This window comes from Sycon ciliatum, chromosome 6 (assembly GCF_964019385.1).
Source record: "Sycon ciliatum chromosome 6, ocSycCili1.1, whole genome shotgun sequence".
Classification (NCBI taxonomy): Eukaryota; Metazoa; Porifera; class Calcarea; order Leucosolenida; family Sycettidae; genus Sycon; species Sycon ciliatum.
Genome location: NC_088648.1, coordinates 2439206 through 2466537, shown reverse-complemented (window position 1 = coordinate 2466537; position 27332 = coordinate 2439206). Strand labels below are relative to the sequence as shown.

At 48.5% G+C, this 27332-nt stretch overlaps 1 protein-coding gene across 1 annotated transcript in view; it reads left to right on the top strand.

Annotated features, from left to right (window-relative positions):
• The window catches only part of LOC135819153 (hemicentin-1-like), a 47325-nt gene that overhangs the window by 6780 nt on the left and 13213 nt on the right, over positions 1 to 27332 (top strand). The window contains exons 4-24 of the mRNA XM_065332312.1: positions 2992 to 3162; positions 3478 to 3654; positions 4726 to 5087; positions 5537 to 5743; positions 6150 to 6711; positions 8151 to 8432; positions 8939 to 11041; positions 11520 to 11801; positions 12291 to 12563; positions 13259 to 13540; positions 14172 to 14450; positions 15171 to 15605; positions 15988 to 16275; positions 18873 to 19148; positions 20357 to 20662; positions 21012 to 21323; positions 22409 to 22708; positions 24022 to 24288; positions 24685 to 24966; positions 25925 to 26212; positions 26481 to 26631. Coding sequence (XP_065188384.1) covers positions 2992 to 3162; positions 3478 to 3654; positions 4726 to 5087; positions 5537 to 5743; positions 6150 to 6711; positions 8151 to 8432; positions 8939 to 11041; positions 11520 to 11801; positions 12291 to 12563; positions 13259 to 13540; positions 14172 to 14450; positions 15171 to 15605; positions 15988 to 16275; positions 18873 to 19148; positions 20357 to 20662; positions 21012 to 21323; positions 22409 to 22708; positions 24022 to 24288; positions 24685 to 24966; positions 25925 to 26212; positions 26481 to 26631 — 7885 coding nt within the window. The remainder of the gene's footprint in view (positions 1 to 2991; positions 3163 to 3477; positions 3655 to 4725; positions 5088 to 5536; positions 5744 to 6149; positions 6712 to 8150; positions 8433 to 8938; positions 11042 to 11519; positions 11802 to 12290; positions 12564 to 13258; positions 13541 to 14171; positions 14451 to 15170; positions 15606 to 15987; positions 16276 to 18872; positions 19149 to 20356; positions 20663 to 21011; positions 21324 to 22408; positions 22709 to 24021; positions 24289 to 24684; positions 24967 to 25924; positions 26213 to 26480; positions 26632 to 27332) is intronic.

Genomic DNA, 27332 nt, shown 5'->3' with positions numbered 1-27332 from the left:
ACCTGCCACCTCTCTGGAATCCTGAATGAGGCAGCACTGACTGAGTGACTTGTAACATTCTCGCTATACACCCTCCACTACTAGTGTCGTCGGGGTTTTTTATTCCCTCGCACGATAGCCCTTCCGATTACTCTCTTAATTATACATCACACGTACGCCACACTCAGAGGACAGATTATCATTGTTGTTCCAAGGAGAGTCTCAGGAAGAAGGCACCGAAAACAGCCAGAATGCGCACGATAAGCATGCAAGCATGCGCACAACAACAAGAACATGTACGATAATCTCCAACCGGCGCAGTCCGCGCGCGGTCCGCACCAACGTGCCAAAAGGGGCACACACGTGCCAAAAGGGCAGGGACAACATACTTCCACATGAAAAAAAATGCATCCTCTCCTGAGGATGGGAGAGAAGAAAAGAAAACGAGAAGACAGACAGGAGAAAAAGAAATCAAAATGTGAACAACATACACATGCAGATACGCAGGGCCAAAACAGTAGGATACATTAGTAACTCCGGACAACGGGGGAAAAGCCAAAGCAAAGGGGTGGAAAGAAAACAGACTGGGCCCACCCATAGAGGGAACCGCCATCTTTCAGGCGTGGGCCCCCGGAAAACAACCACCTCGCCCTGGTGCGAAGCCAAGGCAAACCGACGGTACGGCGAAGACCGCGGCAGCTGAACTGGGTGACCAGTCATCTGACAGCACAGGAGTTGTCCGGAAAACCATCACGCAGCCGATGGGGCTACGAAAACTCACAGATACACACACAGAAAGAAAGAAACAAGGACTGACGCAAACATCTCAGCAATACTAGGAGCCAAAATTCAGACAAGAAAAACCACAAGAAGGAATGGCAGAACAGCAACGTTGAACACGCCTACGGATACAGGGGCAGTCTATCCATGAGGACACCAGATAGCACACAAACAAATCGGTCACCAATACGCAAACAAAAATTAACATAGAAAAACCACAGGGCGCTACCCTGAATAACCACAGGGCGCTACCCTGAATAACCACAGGGCGCTACCCTGAATAACCACAGGCCTCTAACCTGAAAAAACCACAGGTCTCTAACCTGAAAAAACCCACAGGGATTGAACCTGAATATCACGCGTGAAACACAACCGCTCACGAAACACAAAAAAAACACCCTCCTGAACCCTACTGGGACGCACAAAGGCCAGCCAGCAAAACACGGAAACCGAACACCCGCAAGGCGAACCGATACAAATAAGCGCTGGATCCCACCAGCCCACCAGGCAGACCGTGGCTCACCATGATCGGACGCCCCCCTAGGTGAAATGAAGAGACCCACGTGCCAAAACACAAATACCAAACAACACACTCACAGAAATATTGCCACCCGGACCGTCAACGAGAATCTCAGAAGCATGTTACACCACTGGGCGTCAGCCATTCCACATGAGCGGGACAACCAGGCGGAGCACTAAAACGCTCGACACAAAACATGATTACTAGTAAAACGAAAAAGAAAGCACTTGTACTTGAAACTGGAAACGACGGAGTGCCACCACATCGAGTAAATCGATGGGGACATCTACCAAACTGAAACAAATCGGACGACACAGGATCGGAGCAGTCCGACGACACCGAAACGACGTGCACCAGTGCACAACACAGGGCGAGTAAGCAAACACGAGCAAAGTTACCCATGCTGACTACCATGATGACGTACCAAGCAACACGATGAGCATGCACGACAGCACGGACAACAAACTAATACTTTCAAGTCAGAAGGTGTGAAACACAGTGCACACGACCACTCGAACAGCCAGAGGCCGGAGGGCGACAATGTACACTGGTTCAAAACACCGCACACACAACGTGGGCCACAATCATGTACTAACAGGAGCGAGGCTCGAACGCGAGGTACTCGTACACAAGAGAACAACCCGGGACTTCAATGCCACGAAGCGAAACAATTATTTTGAAAATCCTAAATCGAAGACTAGTACCAGCAGAACTACGTACAAGGTACAAAACATTACGCAGGGCAGGCAAAGCAGGCTCACCTGAGTAGGAGCTCCGACGTCAGGGTTGAGCAGATGGAGCAAAGCGGAGCCATGGCGAGGATGCGTGGAGAAGGCAAGATTTGAAGCCACGGCAAAAACGGAAACGATCTCAGGGTCGTGGGGAACGATGCCACTAGCTGGGCGCCAATTGTCGTCGGGGGGTTTTAATCCCTCGCACGATAGCCCTTCCGATTACTCTCTTAATTATACATCACACGTACGCCACACTCAGAGGACAGATTATCATTGTTGTTCCAAGGAGAGTCTCAGGAAGAAGGCACCGAAAACAGCCAGAATGCGCACGATAAGCATGCAAGCATGCGCACAACAACAAGAACATGTACGATAATCTCCAACCGGCGCAGTCCGCGCGCGGTCCGCACCAACGTGCCAAAAGGGGCACACACGTGCCAAAAGGGCAGGGACAACACTAGTCTTAGTTCCTGTCTAGGTGTTGATGGGTGCATGAGTAGCTTTGCTTGATTTCAAGAACACACAGACGCATAAACGCATACACACACACACACACACACACGCACACACATGCATACACGTATACACACTTGGAAGAAGGAATTAAAAGTGTATCCGCTGCATCTCTGAGTGTCACGGTTAAACCAATCATCACTGAGACAGAAACTTGACTTGGCTGTCTGAGGATTGGTTAAAACCGTGAAACTCACAAAGTTACACCTGAAGCGCTTTTGATTCCTTCTTTCAAGTGTGTGTACTAGGCTCTGCACCTTGGGTGTATTTTAAGCACTGTCACGAGCAACCGCAACTCTCTTCGAGTGTGCATACATGCATACATGCACACACTCACACATGCACCCTGGCCCCACCCCACATACATAGTGTGTGCGTGTGTGTGTGTGTGTGTGCGTGTGTGTGTGTGTGTGTGTGTGTATGCATGTGCGCATATGTGTGTTTGTGTGCATGTGTGTAATGCAGCTGAAAATTGTCCATTACAGAGCTGGTCCGGCTGGTCGGCTTGCAGCGCGACCTGTGGCAATGGGATGGAGACGCAGTCGGCTGTTGTTCTTCTGCCCACGTCGGATAATGACCGACGCTGTATTCGACAGCAGCGCACAAGAAAGTGCCATACAGGAGTGGAATGTCCAAGTATGTATTCCAGAAATGATTGTGTCTTTATGCTAGACCACGAGTCGGTGTCTGAGGTCGAGTAGATACATGCATTTTACACGCCACTGAAAGGTGTTTGAATTCTACAGTATGTGACTGCATCATGTGACTGTATCGTGTGGCTGTATCATGTGACTGCATCACGCGACTGTGTCATGTGACTGCGTCATGTGACTACATCATGTGACTATATCATGTGACTGCATCATGTGACTGTATCATATGACTGTGTCATGTGACTGCATCACGTGACTGCATTGAGTGCTTGTTTTAAATGTGAATGTACCATTGCAGATGAAATCGAGTGCAGTGAAACACAATGGTCGTCGTGGAGTGCCTGCTCGGCCACGTGTCGCGGTGGTATGCGGCATCGGAGTCGCGTTGTGCGCCGCGTCCCCAGCTCTGGCCTGGCTGACTGCAGTCAGGAGGTTGGGCAGTCGGCGTGCAATACACGCACGTCGTGTAACAAGGGTACGTTGATTGCCTGGCTAGCTGGTCAGATATTTTTTAAGTGAGGATTTCCTGAAGTGCTGTATTTTCCGGAATATATGCCACACCTGAACACTCAAAATCCTCCCCAGGGGTGCGGCTTGTACTCCAGTGATCAAATTAACGGTGATACATAGGGTAGATAGACTAGGGCGGAGAGCCAAGGATTAATTTATGAGAAACGGCTTATACTACGGCAAATACGGTCCACAAGCATGGATTTTACTCAAAGTGGTGGGCTTGTGTTTCTGATTTTAGACTTGCTACAGACATTTCTCAAGGACAGCCTGTGACGACAGGCGACGGGGCTAAGACTTTTCTAGGTTAACGCCATTGCCTTTCCTTGCCCCGGTTTGGCGTTCCAGTAATTTCAAGACCAAGCCTGACGTCCCTGCCCTACCTACCCTGGTGCTCCCCATCCACCCGGCTGACCACAAACATCTCCTGTACTGCATTCAGGCTCCCTTTTTCCTCCTGTTCACACACTGTTTGGTTCCTCTATTTTGGGCATACTCTGAAAAGAAGCTGGAGCAAGCCTCAGCCCTTCCTCAGACTTGGTCACGCTCCTACATGTAAATAATCAGGTTTGTTGACCATACAGACAGTACTGTCCCCTAGTGTCGGGCGCCGAAGAACGGCCAGGCTAGAATTTCACCAATTTTTAAGGACGGTGCAGGCTGGATATTTTGCAGATAAGAACGGAAACTGTAATTTACACTATAGTGTACACTCAGACGTATAACTCTGCATGAATGTACATGTAAGACTGTACCATCGAATACGAACGAAACTGCTGTGTTCGCTAAAAAAAAGAAAGGGCTAGGCTAGAACCCTGACTCCCCAGTTCTTCGACCCCCGACAGTACTGTAGGCGAGAGTCCCTGGTTCGAGTCCTGGAGGTGACCGTCAATTTTCTCTTCAGACTTTTCCCGTTTGCATCTGTCCCGCAAACCAATGAATATTTTGTTGATTGTTGTTGTCATTGTTGCTCTTGCTGCTGTTGTTGTCGTTGTCGTTGTCATCGTCATTATGGTGGTTATGTGTGCATGCACAGCATCGCCACCAAGTCGTATATCAGGGTTGGTGACGGGCACTATCAACGGCAAGGCAGTATCCGGTGGCCAGTACGCTGGTCAGTCGTCGGCAGAGCGTGGCACCGTGGCAACCATGGGGGGAATCCCCAAGTCTGTCATACCCAGCATCAGCCCACTCCTGCCCTTGCTTTGGCCCGTCTACTGGATCAGCTTAAAGCTACCATCGTCCGCGTCTGACCTGCCACACGGCTTTGGGTCTGGATTCGAGCTCACCCAGGCGGAGTTCAGCGCCCAGGGCACATTTGTGTTCCCGAGTTCGGATGGCGCAGTGCTGTCCGTAACCTTCAATGGTCAGGGGCTGGATAGCTATGGACAGGCAAGGGTGAGTCATTCACTGCAATGCCGCGGCATGGACTACAAAATCAACGTTTGAAGTGCAGTTGCATACCGTTGATAAGGATGCGTGCACCCGCCGAAAGCAGTTTTTGATTGGTTCGGTCATACCATAGCCTTTTCCTCCATTTCATTTTTTATACAATAAATTACACGGATAAGAAGACCACCTGTACACTGGGGCAGCATCTGTATGGTCCCTTGAGCTGCTGCCTTAGAGAGGCTTCACTGAAACTCCACACACAGATCAACTAGCGGAACTGCTCCGTTTTATCAAGGGCTGGACACGTTAGCCAGTGTCGCATTCTGCTCTGCTCAATGTATTTCTACATACAAGAAGAAGAGCTCTTATTCTTGTCGGAACTAGCTCTGCCTTTCGGTAACGAGCACTCTATTGGACAGCCTGAAACCTTTGTTTTATTTTGTGTTTCTCCCTAGATTGATATGAAGGTGAACGGCACTGCTCCCGAGTTGGAGAGTGGCTCCGTGCGGATAGGCACATTCAAGGAGCACCACCGTTGGACGCGAGACCGCACTCTCGTCATCTCCACCAGCAGCACAGCCACTGTCAGTGGCAAGCCCGTCAGCTTCACGTTCGCTTTGCATGTGACGTCACCGCACTTCGGTACCGTCGACTTGAATCAGGTGAGAGTCAAGAGTGGCACGGCAGCAGTTCACAACAATACATAGGCTATAGCAGATACATAGGCTATAGCAGATACATAGGCTATAGCAGATACATAGGCTATAGCAGACACGCAAAAGGCACAACGGAGGTTTACAGAGTTCATTGCTACTCCCAGTTTCTTGTACAATGCAATCATCAGGCGACTTGTGACATATTCAGTGAGACTTAGCCAATATAAACTGGCATACTTTGGTGATGGTTAGTGGGTATTGATCCATCGCCTGCTGAAGTGCAGCATATGTAGCTAGCCACTGCAATGCTAGAGGGGGGGGGGGGGGGGGGGAGATGTGAGTGATGTTATCATTAAATTTAATGTGATTGTATTAATAATATTGTCATATTTCCGTTTCACCGCCACCTCAGGTTCTGAGCAAGGAGCTGGTGGTGACAGTTGGTGGTATCCGCCAGTTCAACCGTGTTTCTGTTGGGCAGCTGTACTTCATGATGTCCACATCGTCTAGAGTCAAGACCAGGTCAGTGCCCATCGCACAGGCTGCAGGAGTAACAGCAGTAGCGGCTAATGACGCGATTCTCACCACACTAGCGCCTATTATCACATCAGCCACAGAGATAACAGAAGAGGCAGTGCACGCAGCTACATCGCCTAGCTCACAGCATGACATTGTCACCGAGGAAGTGGGCAATAATAGTGACGACCTCCGGCAGCAAGATGACAGCAAGAACAATGAACTGGAACAGAATGAGGGAGATAAAGACAGCGTGATTACCGTGCCCATCACACAGAGTATGATCAATGATCCGGAACATGCAGACATTGGAACACCACATGCAACTCCTATTGGCAGCCAGACAGTGCCACAGCCCACTTCACCAAGGAGTACTGAAGCACAATCGCCCCATTCAGCAGTAACAACAGCTCGGTCGACAATGCAGCCCACACCAGCCACAGCCATACCAACTAAGGGTAAGATCTACATGTACTCTCTTTGTCTAAAGCAGGTAAAGGAAGGAAGGAAGGCATGGATTCACAACATTCATTTCAAGTAACTACTTTAGTCCGGAAAGCCACGTCAGCATTGAATACTGCACAATGCAAGACGGGTTGGGGTTCGCACATTAACAACTACCGTATTGTTCCGGAGTATACGCCGCACTTTGAACACTCAAAATTCACCCCCAAAGAAGGGGGGGGGTTATATTCCGATGATCAAATTAACGGTGATCAATAGGAGAGCCAAGAATAAATTTATAGAAAATAAAAAGGACCAAGGAACTATAAGTTACGCTATATTGTCCACTAACACCACCTGTAACTAAACAATCAGCTCATCAGCTCACCTTCCATGTTGGAAGGCTGTTGGAGCGCGCATGTAATATGTGCTAGAGCTATTAGCCAGTTAGTTGTAGAACGTCAGTACCGTCGATCAGTGTCGTGCAATGCTATCGCATGAGCTGATTGTTTAGTAACTGGTGGTGTTTGTGGACATTATAGCATAAGGGGTCGTCCACAAATATCGATATTTTTTAGAGAAGATATTCGTTCGTTTGGTGGGGGGGGGGGGGGGGTTCGGGGGTTCGGGCCCTGTTCGTCTCGTCTTGGTGAAAAAAATATCGAACTCTATCTATGGACGGGCACTGTGCAAACATATAGTTTATGACCTACACAAAGTGAAAGTCAACCTCGTGAACACACGAACAAAGCCACGGCAAGGTTGTGCGACCGTGGCAACGTACACCTATATGTACATGTAGGTGTATGGTGAATTTAGAGTTGCAGCTGGTCACGTTTCATGAGGAGATTGCACTCCATTAAAATATATCAATCCTCTGCATAAACATGTGTATGTTCGTGTTGAGGGGGGGGGGGGGGGGGGAGAAATGAACAAATATCGTCTTGAAAAAAATATCGATATTTATGACGGACCCTAACTTGTAGTTCCTTGGGCCTTTCTCTTTTCTATAAATATGGTAGATGTCAATATATAATGGCAAAAAAACGGTGTGGCTTATACGCCAGTGCGGCTTATTCTCCGGAAAATACGGTAAACCTCAGAATTGAAACTCCAGCTAGGAACTTAAATTGGTACTAATTATTAGCAGAAGTGGATCACAACGCACTACGATGAAAGTCAGTTCCCATGCCTCCTGTATATTGTTGTGGTGGCTATGGTCACATTATTTTTGCATTCTCTGTTCTGCATTGATGGATACACACCTCTGACACAAAGCAAATCTGTTTCTTTTTGCCTGTTCATCAGAAGCAGAAAGAGCATGAGGAAACCTCAAATCCTATAATTTTGTGAAAAAAAACTGATTGAATCTTGGGGTTTTAAAATTGTTTCAAATTTTGGAGTGTTTTTTGGTGGGCAAATGAATTTCTCTTTCTACGTCTGACGTGCACAGATGTCGCTTCAACTGCGCCACTGTCACAGAAGGAGGAATGCGAAAGGCTGCTGGTCACTCCATGTCGATACAATGGCCGATGTGTGCACACGACAATGCCTGGTGGCAGAGCGGCACAGTGTAGCTGTGTCCACATCGACTGTGCAGCCAGTGCCGGTAAGCATCCGGAGAGTGCAGTGTGCGGTAGCGACGGCGTGACGTACAGTGGAATGTGTCAGATGACGCTCGCCAGCTGTCAGAAGCAGGTGGAGCTGACCGTTGCCAGTAATACGCCTTGTCCTGGTAAGATGCATAATAATAATAATAATATGAACAGGTCGCATATTTCCCGCATAAACAAATCATACGGGATCATGCATCTGTCAATGATCGTTAACCAGAGTTGCTTGTTGGTGGCGAGGTTGAGGCACTCCTGAATCGGCACGTTCAGAGGCTTGAGGTCTTCTCTTGTAGGATCGTCCACATACACCTTGTTCTTTTATGAAACTTCACTCCTCCACTCCAAAACCGTCTCTTTGTTGCAATTCAAATAAAATTTTATATTACACCAAATTTTCAGGCCTGGCCCATCATCAAGGTCATCATCAGGGTCTGGATTTTATTTTGGAGTCGAGCAGTGAAGTTTCATAAATGTCCAAGTGGCTGTGTTGAAGTCGGTGGACAAGAAGAAAAGTGCACCTTGTCCCGGTAAGTTTACTACACCTTGTCCTGGTGATAACAAAATTCACTCTCTTTGAAGCAACTATTGCTTTATGCGTACATTTTCCAATGTGCTGTCATCTATACAGAGCCACCGACCATCTACAACCGGCCCGACGTGTACATGCTAGTGAAGCACGGGAAACGGCTGAATCTGAAGTGCAGAGCCCGGGGATCACAGCCGATGCGCGTGACGTGGATCAAGGATGGCCGGCCGGTCAAGAAGAACAAGCGCGTCACCATCAACTCCAACCATCGGCTGAGCATCAAGAAAGTCCGCAAGACGGACGCTGGCCAGTACATCTGCTTAGTGATCAACAGGTACGGAAGAGATCGAGCTGTCATGACACTGGACGTTGCGGACAAAACAAAGAAGCAGAGGACAAAAACCACCACATCTCCAACGTCGCGGACACTTCCCACAACAGTGCTAGGGTTGACGGCAAAGTCTGAAACTCAAGACGTCGGTAGAGAGCAAGCGAAACCAACGATGACAGCGCCTGTCTCGGCGCAAACTGGTGTTGATACCGTGTCATTGAGTGGTACGATAACACGCCAGGCTGCAGATGAAATCGCCTCACCAGCAACAGACAACAACCTGCAGCTAACAACAGCCACACACACAGCTGAAGCCAGTCCTGCACTTCACACACCGCTGGTATCGGAGAGTGAGCCAATCACTACCGAATCACAGTCTGCGTTTAGCACGCCAGTCACCACGGTGGCACAGCTACCTATCACACAGTCGGCTATGTCACCGGATTATCTGGACAACACAGAACAAACTCAAAGTAACCCCACAGTCAGCGCATTATCAACATCATCATTTGGTGCCTCCGGTGTGGCATCCACTCAGTACTACATAACCTCAGCACGCCAGCACAAGTCACCAACCAGCCAGCAACCACTCACAGCTAACCCTGTGCTATCCTCTACCACCAAAGAGCTCCCTGTAGCAGATGTAACGGATGCATTAGCAGCAAGTCATCCTAAAACGTTTATGAGCACGACAAAGTTATCAGGAGGAACTTCTGCTCCGTACGTAACCACCTTGCCACAAACACCACACTCTAGTCTGCCAAAACCAGCTACTGAAGCAGTACAGACGGATGCCGCACTAGCTACAGAAGATGTACAGACGGATGCTGCACTAGCTGCACCTGTCAGTCCTGAAGATGTAGAGACAGGTGCGGTATTAGCTACTGAAGCGGTACAGACGGATGCTGCACTAACTACCGAACCTGTACAAACAGATGTGGTACTACAGAATACCAAAGTTGAGGTAGCAAGCTCAAGAGGCGCCAGTCCAACTACTCAGCTTATGCCTGTGACGCAGTCTGCAGCAAAGCAGCCCATTGCAAAGACTTCAGACATGGACGTGTTATCACACGCCAGCCTTGCAACATCCCATGTACTCTCAGAAACAACCCACGCACCAGCAGTCACGACACGTGTTCTAACAGAACCTCCCACACAGGCGATGGCGGCACAAGAGAAACCAGTTACAGTTGACACAGTTGAAGCTGACAACCAGCTCCCAGTTCAAACCCCCGTGGGTGCACTATCGGCAGCCAGTGCAACAGCAGCTACTCTGCAGCCGGGTACGGGTTCTGGTGTGGCTCCCATCACAAGTACTGTTCCAAATACACTCACCGGTAACGTATTCAGCCCATCGTCTGATGCTATCTTTGTCCAGGAATTACCAACAGCCAAACAACTAGCAGTAACAACGATGGCAGAGCAGCCAGTCACAGCCGAGCCACTAGTAGTAACAACTATGACAGAGCAGCCAGTCACAGCCGAGACATCCACACTGGAAACAGAGATCGCTTCAGCTAGCAGCACGACTATGGAATCAGTCATTGCACAGACATCCCAGTTACCTACACACTTTGATACGACTACACAGCGTGGTAGTGTTGACTCTCCCAGCTCTTCCACCGCTGCCTCTATTCCCGCTGTATCTGATGTGCAGACTATCATCAATGATGTGGCTACAGCCAAAAATGATGCTGTCACCGTAGAAGTCACTCAAGACAGCCTGACACCTTCCACAGCAGAGCTGGTATCAGATTCATTCAGTAGCAAAAGGCTGCCTACGACCACAATTCACTCCACTTCTCCGCAAGGCACTTCAGCATCCAACAGCGGGATAACGAGCATGCTTGTCGAGCCAACGACAGTTGAGATGGGTATGCCTCCGGTTATCTCAGTGTATGTGTGCGTGTGTGTGTGTGTGTGTGTGTGTGTGTGTGTGTGTGTGTGTGTGTGAGTGTGTGTGTGCGTGCGCGTGTGTGTGTTTGTACATGTGTATAGGAGGGGTCGCGCAAGTGCATGCATGAATGTGTATTAAGTGTGTGTGTGTGCATGTGTGACTGCATGCCTGCATTATGTAGAGAACATGCTAAATAGTGGCAGTCAATCCTTCAGCCTTGCAACCCTTTTGAATGGTGCAATTACAGCACAGATTGCATTCGCTTCTGCTGTAGCATTGCTCCTGAAAAGTCAATTGCTGTGCCTCTAAACGGGTCAGAAAGGTGCCTGGTATATGAACGTGTCCGGATTAGGAGAGTCCGGATTAGGAGAGTCCGGATTAGGAGAGTCCGGATTAGGAGAGTTTTACTGTAATGTGTTCTCAACTCTCTACACTTCTTCTTGTCTCCTATCTAGTTGCGCCTGAGTTCACAGTGCGGCCAAGAATGATGATGGCAAGACAAGGTGACACTGTCATGTTCTTCTGCAATGCCGACGGACACCCAACGCCAACGATAACATGGACTGGGCCTTCGGGCCTGGAGAACCCGGCAAAGCATAGGTCAGGTCGCACCATCACATGGGACAACGGAGACATTGAGTTTGAAAGTGTCCTGCCCACGGATAGTGGTGTATACACGTGCGTAGCCGAGAGCATTGCTGGCCGGGTCGAAGCACAGACCGAGCTCAGAGTGTTCGGTGAGTACAAATGTATGCGCGAGACGTGCACTTCCAAGCCGAGCGGCATCATTGCCGTTGTTTAGACATTCCTAAGCAATCTGCCATTTCTCTCTGTCTCCCATAGCAACATAATTGCTCAGTCATCTATTCATTTCTGCACCAGATTTTTTTGAGCTGCAGCGTCTTAGAGACCTTGGTGCAATTGTAATGCCTGGGAAGCAAAGACGAGTGAGAGACATCACAAAACGATGAAACCTCATTGCAGCAATTATTACCTTTTGTGAATGTAGTTCTGCATGGAGCATAGTCTGTTGGGGTGGACTATAGGCTTTCAGATAGAACCTTTGGTTTCAGGGATTGAAAAGGGGTGAGAAAAGTGTAATTTCTTCAGTAACTTGGTGTTCTTACAATAGCCACTCTTAGAAAAACTCTTCCGTTCTACGTTGCTCTGCTGGGTAGTTGCTGTGCGTACATTACCGGTCTCCGGATTGTCTGTGTATTGCCTAGTGCCGGCGAAAATCTCCTCAGAAACACCAGAGAATGTGAGCCTTCTAGAGGGCGACTCCAGGACTATCCAGTGCATTGTTGAAGGAGATCCCGAGCCGGAGGTTGTCTGGGAGCTACCGGCACATGCCATCGGCATCAGACACCACGTGCAAATGACCGATAGTGGAAAGCTGAGGATCAAGCACGCCCGCACCTCGCTCAGTGGCGCCTATACCTGCGTGGCAAGGAACATGGCTGGTCAGGACCAGAAAACTATACACATTGGTGTCATGAGTAAGTCGTGTCTATTCGTCATGAGCACAGCTGCAGTGTTTCGAGGTTTCATGCACACGGCTGCAGTGTTCGGAGGTTGAATATACAGTCAACTTTGCGTATAACGACACTTGGCGGGGCACCAGAAAAGTGTCCTTATTCGCGAAGTGTCGTTATACCCGCAGTCTCATTATAAGTGTTACAGTTAGATGGGATTTTGCTCTGGGCATGGAAATTCTGTCGATATTCGCGAATTGTCGTTATATCCGCAGTCGTTATTAGCGAAGTGGACTGCACATGTAGCCCTCACCTTGCAGATGCAAATAGCTGCTGTGCCATCATGTGTATGACTGCTTACACACCGCATGCGGCATGACCACTGTGGCACATCTCTGCAATCTATGCATCACAATGTGACTGGATACTGTAGACTTAGAGGGATTCACTGGCCAGAAAAAGCCACTAGTTAGTCAGCTGTGTGGTGTAGACCAGGCTAAATTTAGTGGCGATCAATTCATCAGCCTTGCAAGCTGTTGAATGGTGTAATCCCAGCGCAAGTTGCTACGTCTAACGTAGCTGTTTGCTATCATCGCTTAAGAGATGAGCAGGTCTGAGGTCTGGGGTCTGAGGTCTGTAGATTAACTAATAGATTTAAAACTCCAATTGCCTGTGTGATTGATCGGCGCAGTCTTCTCCTGTATTGGTGATCTCATTAGGGAACCGGGAACAGCCTACATTCGATAAAGTCCCGGAGAACATCACGACCGTTGTCGGCAGCGCCATTCAGATTGAATGTTCGGCAAGCAATCGCAGTAGTCACAACACTAGCATTGCTTGGTCGGGAGAGGCAGTGTCTCATATGCACTCACGGCCACACGTCCTCACTGGTCCCATACTGCAGATCAGCAATGTCAGTTTTCAGCATACTGGCTTGATCACATGCACCCTACAGAACCAGTATGGCCAAGCATCCGCATCAGCCAGTATCACTGTGCAAGGTAGGCTGATTGGTACTTTGTATGAGTGGAGCAGTTCACGAATGTGTGTGCTTGTGTGTGTGTGTGTGTGTGTGTGTGTGTGTGTGTGTGTGTGTGTGTGTGTGTGTGTGTGTGTGTGTGTGTGTGTGTGCGTGTGTGGCGGGGCGGGGGCGGGGCGGGGGCGTGCGTGCGTGGGTGAGTGCGTGCGTATGGTGTGTCACAGAGAGAGACAGACAGACAGACAGACAGACAGAGAGAGAGAGACAGAGAGAGACAGACAGACAGACAGACTGAACAACAGAGACAGGCAGACATAGACAGCTACACACAGACAGACACAAACATAGAGCCACACATGCACACACAGACGGACGGACGGACGGACGGATGGATGGAAACAGAGACAGAAACAGAAACAGAGACAGACAGACAGAAACAGAGACAGACAGACAGACAGAAACAGAGACAGAGACAGAAGCACAGATTCAGAGAGGGACAAACAGTGAGCCACCGGTTATTGACCGAGAAAAAGCCCATGGTATAGGTAGAGAGAATCTATTTTGTTTTGAAAGAGAATTCATCCATGCCCCACATCATGCCCCACATGTTTCAACATCATATCATTTTGTATACACCTTGTTATTCTGTTCAGCTAAGCCACTCATTACTGCATTGACGGACCGCATCACTGCCGTAGCAGGTGAGAGCAGGGATATACAATTCAGCGTCGACCTCGGAGTGCCTCGCGCATCTTTGCGGTGCTATCGCAATGGTGATCGGCTGGAGCAGGACACGCTGGTGACACGGCATGACGGGAGACACATTGCAATTGTGGTGCGTAGCGTCAGTGCGCTAGACAGCGGAACATATCAGTGCACGCTACGCAGTGCAATTGCAACAAGCAGCGCTAATATTACGCTGACCGTGCTTGGTGAGTTTGGAGTGCAAGATTGCAGTAACATTGTCCCGTATGTCATATTGTTCAGCTTTACAAATTGGAAGTTTTCTGGAGGAGTCCGTCGGCAGGCCAGGAAATAGCTGAATTTGTTTGGCACTTTGATCTACTCACCGTGTGCTGAGAGTGCACAGGAATGACGTTATGGTGTGGAACATTGTCAGCGAAAAGTTTCTGTCATTTAGACCAAGTACACTTATGGTGAATTTGACGGATATTCAATTTTTGTCGTAAAGTCTCCTTGCCGATGTACTAGTATAATATGTCAACTTTCATCGCTGTCATTTGTTTTTGTTTCTCAATGAATCTTTATAAAGCATGGCCAGCAGCCGAGAACTCTATGGTCATGCTGTGTGATGCATACATGTGTCATGCTATTTTCCGGCTGCATCATGTTGTCATGGTGATGACATCACCTGATCACATATTATTGTGTTCCCATGGTGAGGATATCACCTGACAACATCCCACAACAATGTCACATACGGTAATCAAATCTCTAGCTCACCTGTTGCTGTTGACTTCTACTTTACTTCGTCAATTGCTGCACAGCCATCGATGCCTTTTCACAGAAATATGAAGGAAATTGTATAACTATCTATGAGGAAATAGATAAAGACATGCAAGCGGCAAAATATACCATAAAAAAAGGTGTCCTTTGTGTTTCGTTTCTTGGCTTGGTGTTTGCGTGTGCAGAACCGCCTGTTGTCACTACAGCTCCGTTGAGTCAAGTTGTGGAAGTCGGGTCAGCAGCTTCTCTCTCCTGCACGGCAACTGGCCATCCCGCACCTGCAGTATCCTGGACCATACACACACCCAGCGGGAAAGTGCTGCTGGACAGCCATAGCAACCATGGTAGCCGTGGTAACCATGCCTCGCCTAGAGCTATTCCTGGGCTGAGAACGTCGGCAATTGTGCTGCAGAACGGGTCATTGCTCCTCAGCAACACCGATGGGTTCTTTCATCACACAGTTCGCAGCGCCATCAATGACATCACTGCTGAGAATGGTGATGTTGTCCCCACTGCAGATGATGTCATTAGTGTGCAGCGTGTGAAAACACTGAAGGCGACTTGTCACGTGACCAACACCCTGGGCACTCGCCATTCTGCTGCTACGTTATCTGTGCATGGTATGTCAGGTTACGCACCCCAGTGTGTGTGTGTGTGTGTGTCTGAGGTCTGAGGTCTGAGGTGTGTATGTGCATAGATGCACGTGGGGTGTGAGCATATAATGTATTATGTGTGTATGCACATAGTCTCGGGTCTGTTGCCAATGGGATCGGCGGCTTAAAGGTGTATTGTTGTACTTGCCACATTATTTGAATATGAAATGAGTTGATTGTAAATGAGAGCAAAGCATGTTCTTGTAATTTTTGTATTTTTTGCAAACAGCAGCTGCTGCTCAGACCTCACCGTGACTAGCCCTAGAAAGCCTTACATGTATGCCGTGGGTAGATGAGTAGATTTTGGTAAAATTTAGTGTTCTGTTTTGAATCTGTCATGTTTGTATAGCTGCACCCACAGTAGCCGTTGGTCCGGTCAAAGCACGCAGCGTGGTCCTTGGATCATCGCTGACACTAACGTGTCGGGGTGCAGGCTCCCCGTTGCCCATGGTTACGTGGGTACGGGAAGGCAGCAATATGGTGGTGCACTCAAGGCAGATGGCAGTGCACAGGAATGGTACGTTGACAAACTCCATCACGCTAGACAACGTCACCGAGCACACTGCTGGCATGTATCAGTGTGTAGCCGAGAACATCAAAGGAGTCATGAAGAGCAGCATACAAGTGGAGATACAAGGTTAGTGTACTCTTGAGTGCGACCTGTGCGTATGGCCTGCACCGATGGACATGTACAATCCAGGGAAGTAATAGATGAAGTTCACAATGTGTTGTGTACAAGATGTGTACGACGCCTGTAGGACGAAATGGTGTAACGCTGCTTCCAAGAACTTCGATGCTTCAAAAGTGGCCTAAAAGAATGCGCCCATTCTGTCGAGAATTCGTGTACTAGCCTGTTTGATCTTTTTTGGGTGCAGTCCTGTCACTCGAGTTGAACTCGAGTTGAACTCGAGTTGAACCTTGGTGTGAAAGTTGTCGCCTGCTGGCGTGGTGACCAGGTGATTTGGGTACCCAGGAGCACGTGAACGCTTGTTCAACCATGTTCGATTGGGAATAAGGGAGGAACGCTGCATCGCAGCCTTTTCGGACCAAAACCAGTCGACTCAGCGTCCAAAAGACTACAACATATGGGCCAACCGCGGTCATCCGTGTTTTTATAAGAACGAAATGGCGCGAGTTCGACTGGTGAAATTTTAATTTTTGCCTTAAAGGGGAAGTTAACATCGACTTGAAGCGAAGCAGTCAGCTGGGGAATGTGAGGGCCATCGCTCTGGACAAGCCTACATGGAGAAATCTGGCCGACAATCCATGATCTGGCGTCACAGGTCATCAGTGCGCCGTGTTAATAATTACCTTGATAATGGAATTTGATCATAGGAGATAGGACAGAAGCGGAACGTATAATTATACCCACATAATTATATTATTACGCGTGCTGTGGTATTATTATTATTATTATTATTAAAGGGGAAGTTAAGGCAAAAATTAAAATTTCACCAGTTGTAGTCTTCGGGGTGCTGAGTCGAATGGTCTTGGTCCGAGGAAGCTGAGACGCTCTCTTCCTACTTGAATCCCAATCGAACTCGCGCACTTCCACTGAAACTGGGTGACTGCGCCCTACTAGATGGGGATTTGTATGCGAAATGTCACTAAAAGCGCCATTTCGTTCTTATAAAAGCACGGATGACCGCGATTGGCCCATATGTTGCATAGCCAGCAATCGCATGTCATCACATACATTCAAAATCAACATAATTTTGCGAATCGACCTTTTTTTCAGGATCACTTTTCAACGAGGACGAAGCAAAGTCGGCCGAACGAAGCCTAGAGGAAGAAAATCATCCTCTCCACTTCACCATCACGATACTGACATAGATACGAGATGAAACAACTAAAAAAGTCCACAAGAAAACTGTACGGCCATCGTCGCGCTGACTTTGGTCTGAGAATTTCTATCACGATCAAAAATGTACGAGGAGCACTCAAAAATAAGCCACAGATGTACCTTACTCGCTCTCTACTCCTTTTTCAAGGCACAAAAGTCGACTCTCCACTTTCAAACCAGGAACTAGACATACCAGTGGTCCTTTTCCGCTGCTCCACGAGCGCAGGAAATGTTCACCAAGGGGCGCAGAGCAGCATCCATTCCAGAAAAAGAGCTAAAATACGAGTGAGACTGCATGCCTGAGTACATGAGTACATGTATGAGTACATGCAGAAAATAGTCAATTTCAGCGTTTCTGCTCCAAACAGCAATTAGCTTCGACTAGAAACAAAGATTACACCAAAGGATCAAACAACAACCATTTTCTGCAGTTTTTTTGCAGATGGCTTCCTTGTGCTTGGCGCAGCACGCCAAAAATCACACCTTGGAGGAGTACAAAAATTACAACTCTCAGATGTCCTCGATTGCTGGCCATGGTAGTCTTTTGGACGCTGAGTCGACTGGTTTTGGTCCGAAAAGGCTGCGATGCAGCGTTCCTCCTATATTCCCAATCGAACATGGTTGAACAAGCGGTCACGTGCTCCTGCGTACACCAGTCACCTGGTCACCGTGCCTGCAGGGTACAACTTACTAGCCTGTTTGACCTTTTTTGGGTGCACTCCTGTCACTCGAGTTGAACCTTGGTGTGAAATTTGTCGCCTGCTGGCGTGGTGACCAGGTGATTTGGGCACCCAGGAGCACGTGACCGCTTCTTCAACCATGTTCGATTGGGAATAAAGGAGGAACGCTGCATCGCAGCCTTTTCGGACCAAAACCAGTCGACTCAGCGTCCAAAAGACTACAACATATGGGCCAATCGCGGTCATCCGTGCTTTTATAAGAACGAAATGGCGCTTTTAGTGACATTTCGCATACAAATCCCCATCTAGTAGGGCGCAGTCACCCAGTTTCAGTGGAAGTGCGCGAGTTCGATTGGGATTCAAGTAGGAAGAGAGCGTCTCAGCTTCCTCGGACCACGACCATTCGACTCAGCACCCCGAAGACTACAACTGGTGAAATTTTAATTTTTGCCTTAACTTCCCCTTTAATTGTTAATACCTCCTGGCACGCTTAGTACAGACGTTTCCGTGATGTTGTTACTGTAGATTTCTCTTATTACAGGGTAGTCTCTTGTCGTGTGTGTGTGTATGCGTGCGTGCGTGCGTGCGTGTGTGTGTGGTGTATGTGTGCATGCACGTGTATGTGCGAGTGGAAAATGCCCTGTATTTGCAAATGCTCAACTACCCACACGGCTGTGTTTATGTGTGTGACTGTTATCTGTTCATGTTTAGACACTATACCGGATATCACCCAGCACTCCTCCAATCAGACTCTGTTCCCAGAGAGCACTACAGTGCTGGACTGTGTTGCCAAGGGATACCCGGCCCCAACGCTGTCATGGAAACACAATGGACGGCATGTGACGATGGATTCGGAGTTCCTGACGATCTTGATCAACGGCAGCCTGCAGATACGCAGTTTCCGAAGGTCACTTGCCGGTGTATACACGTGCACTGCAGTCAACCGTGCAGGAAGTGTGCATGCTCAGATGCATGTTACCTATGCAGGTATGCACAATCATCATTGGCAACCACTTGAATACATTATGCAAAAGCTATGATTGTGAATACACATGTAGACGTTCAGAGAAAGAGAGAGAGAGAGAGAGAGAGAGAGAGAGAGAGAGAGATAGAGAGAGAGAGAGAGAGAGGGAGGGAGGGAGGGAGGGAGGGAGGGAGAGAGAGGGCTACCATAAAATTCCGTAAATAAGCCCACCCTAAATAACGCTCATGTCCGATAATAAGCCCAGTTTTAGGCGGTGTACACTTCAAGTCCGTTTTAGCGCCCATGCCGGAAATAAGCCCAGGGCGTGGAATCAAAATGACCAGCGCACGAGCGTGCGTTCGCGTACAAGCTGTAGAACAGTTGTAGATCGAGTGCGTGCCATCCAACTGCACGCAGCCTTGTACTTACCATAGCAAGTGGTTTACCTATCAAATCTGTAATTTATCGCTACATTCTTGGTTACGACCAAATTTCCAGCTGCAGTTTGATGTACCTGTACCGCGCTCAGTGTGAATGGTGGTTCACTGAAACTAGTGGGTTGCTGATAGATTGATCTTCTGCAGATTGCGTCCGAAATAACGCCCATGCCCTAAAATAAGCCCACGCCCAAATATACGCCCGGTTTTTGACGCTCTGCAAAGTATACACCCGGGGCTTATTAACGGAATTTTACGGTACTCTACCTGGGACGGAAAACACACTACACACTGCTGCACTGAGATAGATCACATGCTATACGCTATTGGACTTGGAGTAGATCACACACTACACACTGCTGCACTGGGCCGGGTTACAGACTACACAGTTGAGGAGGAAGCAGAGTAGACCAAACACGCTCTTTGTCGACTAGGAATCAGTGTTGAGGAACCCCATGGACATGTGTTCATGTGCTCTTTGACCTCACTACCTTCTTACGAGTAAGTGTGTGCATGTTTGTGTTCTTTTCATCAATGTCCACTCTCCCTCGCTTACTCGCTTGCTTACTCGCTCTCTTTCTCTCTCCTTGTATCTGTTTTTTTCTCTCTATGCCTCCCTGTCTCTCTGCTTCTCCGTCTCTGACTGTCGCTGTCTGTCTTTGTCTTGATCTGTCTCTTGTTCTATTTATTTATCATCTTATCTCTCTCCGTCTGTGTCTATCTGTCCGGCTATTTCCCCTACCCTGCCCTCCCCCCCCCCCCCCCCCCCCCATCACCACCACCATCACACACAGCCTTGGCCAGTGCAAGCATCATTGGACCGCGACGCGTTGTTCTACCTGTTGGCAGCAGCATCACTATGCAATGTCGAGGATCTGGCATGCCACCGCCCACACTCAAGTGGCTCACACCTGGTGGACATCCAGTGCACAGTAGCGATGATGTTATCGCGGGCTCACCAAACATGCAGGTGACATCATCGGTGAACTCTCTGGCACTGCATATTGACCACGCGCTGAAGTCACAGAGTGGCACTTATACGTGTGTTGCTGTGAACCCATACAGCGTAGCCAGAAAGCATTTCAGCATCACTGTCAAAGGTTAGTTCAACTTTTTCATCATTCTGTGAGGTCAGCCGTTGGCTGGTGAGCACTGGGAAGGCATCATTGCCTGTTCACTTGGTGAAGTAAAATAAAGAGTTTGAGTTCATTGTGATCACGATTTGCAATGAAACAGCTCATTGTGCAGTACCATGGATACTAGAACTGCTGTGTTGAGAATATCCTGAGGTGCAACACAATTGTAATAATTATATATTTAGTTGTGAGGATCTTGCTTATGGCTTCACAGTCTTTTCACATCAGATAGGCAATACATGTCCATAGCATGTCCATAGCATGTCCATAGCATGTCCATAGACTGTTCATAATTATGCATGTCTTGCCACAGATTTAACCATCACGGAGCATACTGAGGTGCGGTCTGCTCGGATTGGCAGCAACGTGACTCTGAGCTGCTCAACCAGTGCTCAGTTTGCACCGCCAGTGATGTGGTATGCAGGCGGAGTGTTGCTGAACAGCTCCTCCTTGGCAGAGCAACATGGACTAGTGATGGAAGGGTACTCGGGCGGCAGAGGAAACATCCATGGCTCTCTCACAGTGGTTGAAATTGACTACAGCAAGGACGGTATGTACACATGTTTGGTGGCCGGAAGCAGTGCAGCCGAGATGGTTCGTCGCAAGTTCAACATTTCAGCAGAGGGTGAGAACACGTACAATGTAGCTATGAAGCATGTCTCCTGCAGTGTCTTATCTGATGTTGGCGATAGGGCTTGAGTATTCTACATCACCAAGGCAGCCAGCCCGGAGTCATGACAACGCTGACATTTAGATACACAGGCATCCAGTTTCTGTATGGATCCGTACTGGCATGTTTGCGTCGTATCCCTTCACGATAGAGTGACACATCCGCCTGCGGTGACTGAACAGGGCCCTTCCGATTGTTGACCAACTTCAGCCGTATAGAGAAAAAACCCTGTTTAAGACGCAAGGGGCCTATCCACTACATACTCTCTTTCGCTAGGGGAAGAGTGGATCAAAATCGACCCAGAAGTCATCATTATTTTGTTGTTATAGGGCTTGAAAATGAAAGTGTTGACGTCAGAAGTCAAAATATAACGACAAATAACGACCTTTGCATCCACTTGGGTCCAGTTTTCGTATGGGTCCATACACGTTTGGGTGGTTTTCCTTCGCAGCATAGTGACACATCCACCGGTAGGTGTGGGTTCACGACCGAGAGGGCCAAGTCCATTCACTACCGGTGGATGTGTGACTATGCTACGAAGGAAAACCACCCAAATGTGTATGGACTCTTAAAAAACTGGACCCAAGTGGATCCAACGGTCGCTATTTGTCATTAGATTTTGACTTCTGACGTCATCACGTTCAAGCCCTATTTGTTGACGTCTAACATCGTCACATTCAAGCCCTATAATGAAGTGCTAGCAGCTGGTGGTCCTTGTGCTTTGCTGATGCTGATTCTGGTGCTGGTGGCATCTTGAATACTTCTGCTGATATTCTAGCTGAACATGTGTGTGTATAAAGTTGATCAGGCTCCCCCGGATAACATCATTTTCTAGTCTCAGCACTCCCCCTACACATGCGCGTGTGAACACCCTCCCCCCCCCTCCCACATATAATAATTATGTGCATGTATGTACGCACGCACACATGCACGCACACACGTGCACGCGTGCGCATGCCCCCCGCCCCCCCCCCCCCCACACACACATACACAGCTCTCCAGTTTCCGTTATCCTTATTTCCTATGCTTACACTGTACAGGAGCTCCAATTCTCCTCGGCAATGCCACCCCAAACAGCAGCAGTAGCAGCATTCGCTCATACACAGCTAGTGTAGGTGATCACGTAATGCTTGACTGTGCCATCAAGGCGAACCCCAGGGCTGCAGTTACATGGCATCATGGCCATGCCGTCTTGCGACTGCCGACAGTGGATGTCACCCTCCTGGCGAATGGATCACTGCTGCTGCAGCGAATCACCCCTACCAGCGCTGGTGTATATCGCTGCGTGGCCAGCAATATGTATGGCAGTGTGGGTGCTCAGATGCTGCTCAAAGTGACTGGTAAGTGTAGCGGCTGCGGCGGTTGCAGTGATTTTTTTGCACTGGCAATTGACACCATGCGGCACATTCTTCATAGCGTCGAATACCATGAATGAGAGTTTGAGATAAGTCCTGGTTGGAAAAAGAGTGAGATTCCAACCCTAGCTGCTGAACTAAAAAAGCCCAAAAATCGAAAAGGGAGTTGTGTCTAGCCATCAGGGTAGGGGATGCTGCACCCCCCCCCCCCCCCCACACACACACCATCACCCCAACTCTCCCTACCCCAATGGCTAGAACCTGTCTTGCTTTAGAGATTGCACAACGATAGTCTATCCCAGTCTTCTGGCGTTCTTTGGAAATTTTGGCTCCCTAAGAGACCATATTACAGGTCCTCCCTCGTTAGTAGATAATCTCTCGGCCATCGAAAAAGTTATCTTATAACGAGACTTATCTTGTAGCAGGACTTGCAGTTAAAGGTGAAATAGGCACTACTTCGTACTTACCGGGGCTACCCTCGATACAACATAAATTATCGATGCTTCAACTCGTTATAAGATAATTGAAAATCTCCAAGTTACTCCAACATAACTCTTCCTTGGATGCAAAGGATCGTCTTTATTCACAAATACATAGACATAATACGTTTCCTCTTTCTGCTTTATCCAACATGTTTTGGCCTTGGTCCTGCATGGTCAATATTATCTTATACTGAGGGTTTGGCACTCCAGGGACCTGGTCAAAGGGTCGTTATAACGGATTTTATGTACTAACAGATTATGTTGTAACCGGACCTGTAAACAGTTGTATAGACCACGTTTTGCCAGGGGATTTCAGCTTTCTATTTACTAACGGGGTTTATGTAGTAACCGGACTCGTTATAATGAGGGACGACCTGTACACTGTTTTGAAGAATAGTATTTACTTCAGTAATACCAGGAAGTATGCTAATGATATTCTTGTAAATTGATAATGCCGGGTCTGCAACATCAACGTCCCATCCCCACTCAGGTGGTGACATGCAAGTGGAATGGGTTGACCAAGAGTGCAGTGTGGAGTGGTGGAGTGACTGATCAGTACTTGATCAGCTATGATCTTCTTGTTCTGACGATGGGTGACTGGCCCGAAACGGCAATAATTTTTTGACATCACCAATAAAAGAATTTTCATCCAGCGCATGCACCAAGAGTGAACAGCAACTAAATAGAGTGGTTGTCAGTTGACAAACCCCCTTTCATTTATGATCTTCTTAGCTGATCTTATTGGTGTGTATTTGGCTGTATCCGTGGCTTCTTGGTTTCGGCGGGCGTGCACACAATTGCTCTGTTTCTGCACAGAACCCGTTCGCGCTGCCATCGTCGGAGCAGCACAAACCTATGTTGCTGGCCAGTCGGTACATCTTCACTGCTCCACTACGGGCTTACCCAGACCAGCAGTCACCTGGAGGTACAGTGGCCGTGATGCATCCACCACTAGCGGAGTGCTCGTCATCGGATCACACCTGGTGATTTTCAATGTGTCCGCACAGCAGGCTGGCACGTACGAGTGCCAAGCAAGGAATGAGATTGATACTGACCAGGCATCCGTGATGCTGATTGTACTGAGTAAGTTCAGCTCTCTTGTACACTCTTGCCTCATTTATCGGGGCGGTTCGGGACCGGGCATTGCCCGCCAGTAACTTCGAAATGTCTGTATTTCCGTAACACATACATTTGGATGGTGTGAGGCCATAGATATGGCATATGGCGTCACCATTTCCACAAAACGTGACAACAGCAAAAAAATTCACAGTTAGCGTCGGACTCAGCTTGAGGCTGAGTTTTCCGCATCCGTAGGAACGCCACCACATTTCAAGGATCAAGGCGCAGATGCAGCTCCTAAAGCAAAGTGACAAGTGACTACATGTAATATTTCCACTAAAACTCGCGCACTTGCGTGTGTCTATCCTTCTGTCTGTCTGTCGGTCTGTCTGTCTGTCCATGTGTTCTGCTTTATCCTAGGTCCAGCGCGCATTGTATCCTGGGACTACTATCAGAGCATATCGGTGTTGTCCGGGCGCTCTCTCACTCTGAACTGTGCCGCAAGCGGTGTACCAGCACCGACCGTGCAGTGGATGCACAATGGACAGCTAGCGGCATCCCCACACAGTGGCAGCGGCGGCGGCAATGCAGGGAACACTCTGACAATCATGTCGTCCAGCGCTGCTAGCGCTGGCGTGTACGTTTGCACGGCCAGAAACTCAGCCGGAGCCGACAGCAAGGCGGTGCAGGTTCTTGTCAATAGTAAGTTTCATCATGCTGTGATCAAGTACATTGCCTTTTCACTCAAACACAAGTTGCAGTGTGTGCTTGCTTGTCAGAAGCAGAACCAACTTAAGTTCCGCGTAGCACTTCAGTTCCCTGCACACAAACACCACTAAGCACAGCGAATGAACCAGAACATGCCACACAGTAGAAATGCAAGCTGTCAGTCGAAAATCAACGAAGAGAAGGGAGGGGGAACTAAAATCAAGGACGCGTGCATGAACAAAAGCTGTGTGAAATACCACAATTGGGTTATGGAAGCGGTGTATACCGTACTGGTAATCTGGCATATATCAGGCCATCTAGGAGTTTTCTTTTCTGTATAATATTGTAAAACCGGAAAATCTCAGCGGAATTATATTTTCGGTAACTACTGTTGTGCGTGCCTGCGCGAACTACTCAGTTTGCGCATGCGTGCATTTGTACACATTCTTGTTGTTGTTGTTGTTGTGCTTTGCCTTCTTCTTGAGACTCTCTTTGGAGTGAAACCAAATAATCAGCCCTCTGAGTGTGGTGTACGTGGGATGTACCTGTGATGTGAGAGAGTAATCGGAAGGGCTATCGTCTGGACATAACCCCCCCCCCCCCCGACGACAATAATAAAATGCGACCTAAAAATCAACGATGCCATGCCACACAGTGCACAACATGGATTTTTGGATCTGGGAAACTGGTTTACCGAAATTTTTGCGCTACCGATCTGTTGGTTTTGGGAAATACCGAAAGTATTACACCACCAGAAATCCCGGTTTTACAGTTTGCTCAGCCCTGGTGGTGAGAGTGTTATTGGTGGGTCGGGTGTTAATGTGGTGTGGCTGGTTGATGGTATGGGCGATGTGGGGTGATGGTGTAAGGAATCATTTGCCTGGACTAATCGATAAAAAACTCAATGTTCTAATCATGCCCGTGCCCCTATGTATCACGTACAACCCTGCAGGTGCACCAGCATTTCGTTTTCAGCCAGCTAACACTACAATGCGCCTACCTGGACAGACAGGCACAGTCACACTGGAATGCCCTGTCACTGGCAGTCCAAACCCAGCTGTCATCTGGTTACATAACGGCCTGGCACTCAGCAATGTCCCTGGTCCCAGTAAGCCGGGCAACAGGGACAGCAGACGACTATCGCTGACAGTGACCTCACACAAGCAGGCTGGTCGCTACACATGCATAGCATACAATGCTGTCGGTATGGCGATCAGTGTACAATGGCTACATATCACTGGTAAGGTGTTATAAACTAGTTGTGGACGTTTTGTTCAGGATGGCGTTGTCGTGCGCCGTGTGTGTGCCGTGTTTGTGTGTATGTGTGTGTGGGGGGGGGGGGGGTGCGCATGCATGCGTGTTTGCGTGCATGCATGTGGGTGGGAGAGGGGGTGCATATGTGCGCACGCATGCGTATAATATTCAACAGGGCAGGGGCAGGGAAGGGGATGTACATGTACATGTTAGTCTAACTTTTAGCTTCTTTGTGTGTCGTTGTCACTGTTCAGAAACACCCACGGTCAGTTTGACCCCGTCCAGTACATCTATTGTAATTGGAGGTCATGTGACGCTTCAGTGCACTGCTACAGGACATCCTGCACCACAGTTAGATTGGTATCTCAACCGTGTGCCCCTCAAGCAACTCCTACTGCCAACCAGGTATGCTAGTCATAGCTAGGCATGAAGGTGATGATTCCCAAAGTCAGTAAATAATGACTTCTGGGCACAAATCATTGAATACTGACTTCTGGGCAAAAAACAATAAATCCGCATGACTTCTTGGTCACACGGCACTCTCAGAGCGTAGAAAAGTACAGTATGTGTGTGTCGGAGGGGGGGGGGGGGGGGGGGCATGTCACACACATCAAAACGCTCCCATTAGCAAATGTTTGTCTTTGCCTGTGAGCTGTGATCATTGTAAAAAATAAAAATAAAACACGTGTTTTTTCTGCACCAGCAATTAGTCCCCGGAAAGGCCAAGTCCAGTCGGTACCGACGGCGGATGTAACACCCTGCTGTAAGAGAAACCGCCCAAGCATTGATGCATGGATTCATACAAAAGCTGGGTCAAACCAGATCTGAAAGTCAGCGTGATTGTCCGAGTGCGATGATCTGACTCTGACCTACCTCCTAGCTGTGATGTAATACTTTCAGACCTTCTTGAACCTTCCCGACCGGGTGGCCACTAGGACTGAGACGTTGACTTACTGTTTCTGGAGAACTTTGCAGTACCGGTTGTACATGTATATTGTGTAGCACTTGTCCATGGACAGTTGCTGTAAGACTTTGCATGCATATGCACATGTTCCCAAAGGTATCAAGAAACAGACAAGGAAAGACCTATTGCCTGCAGGTGTCTT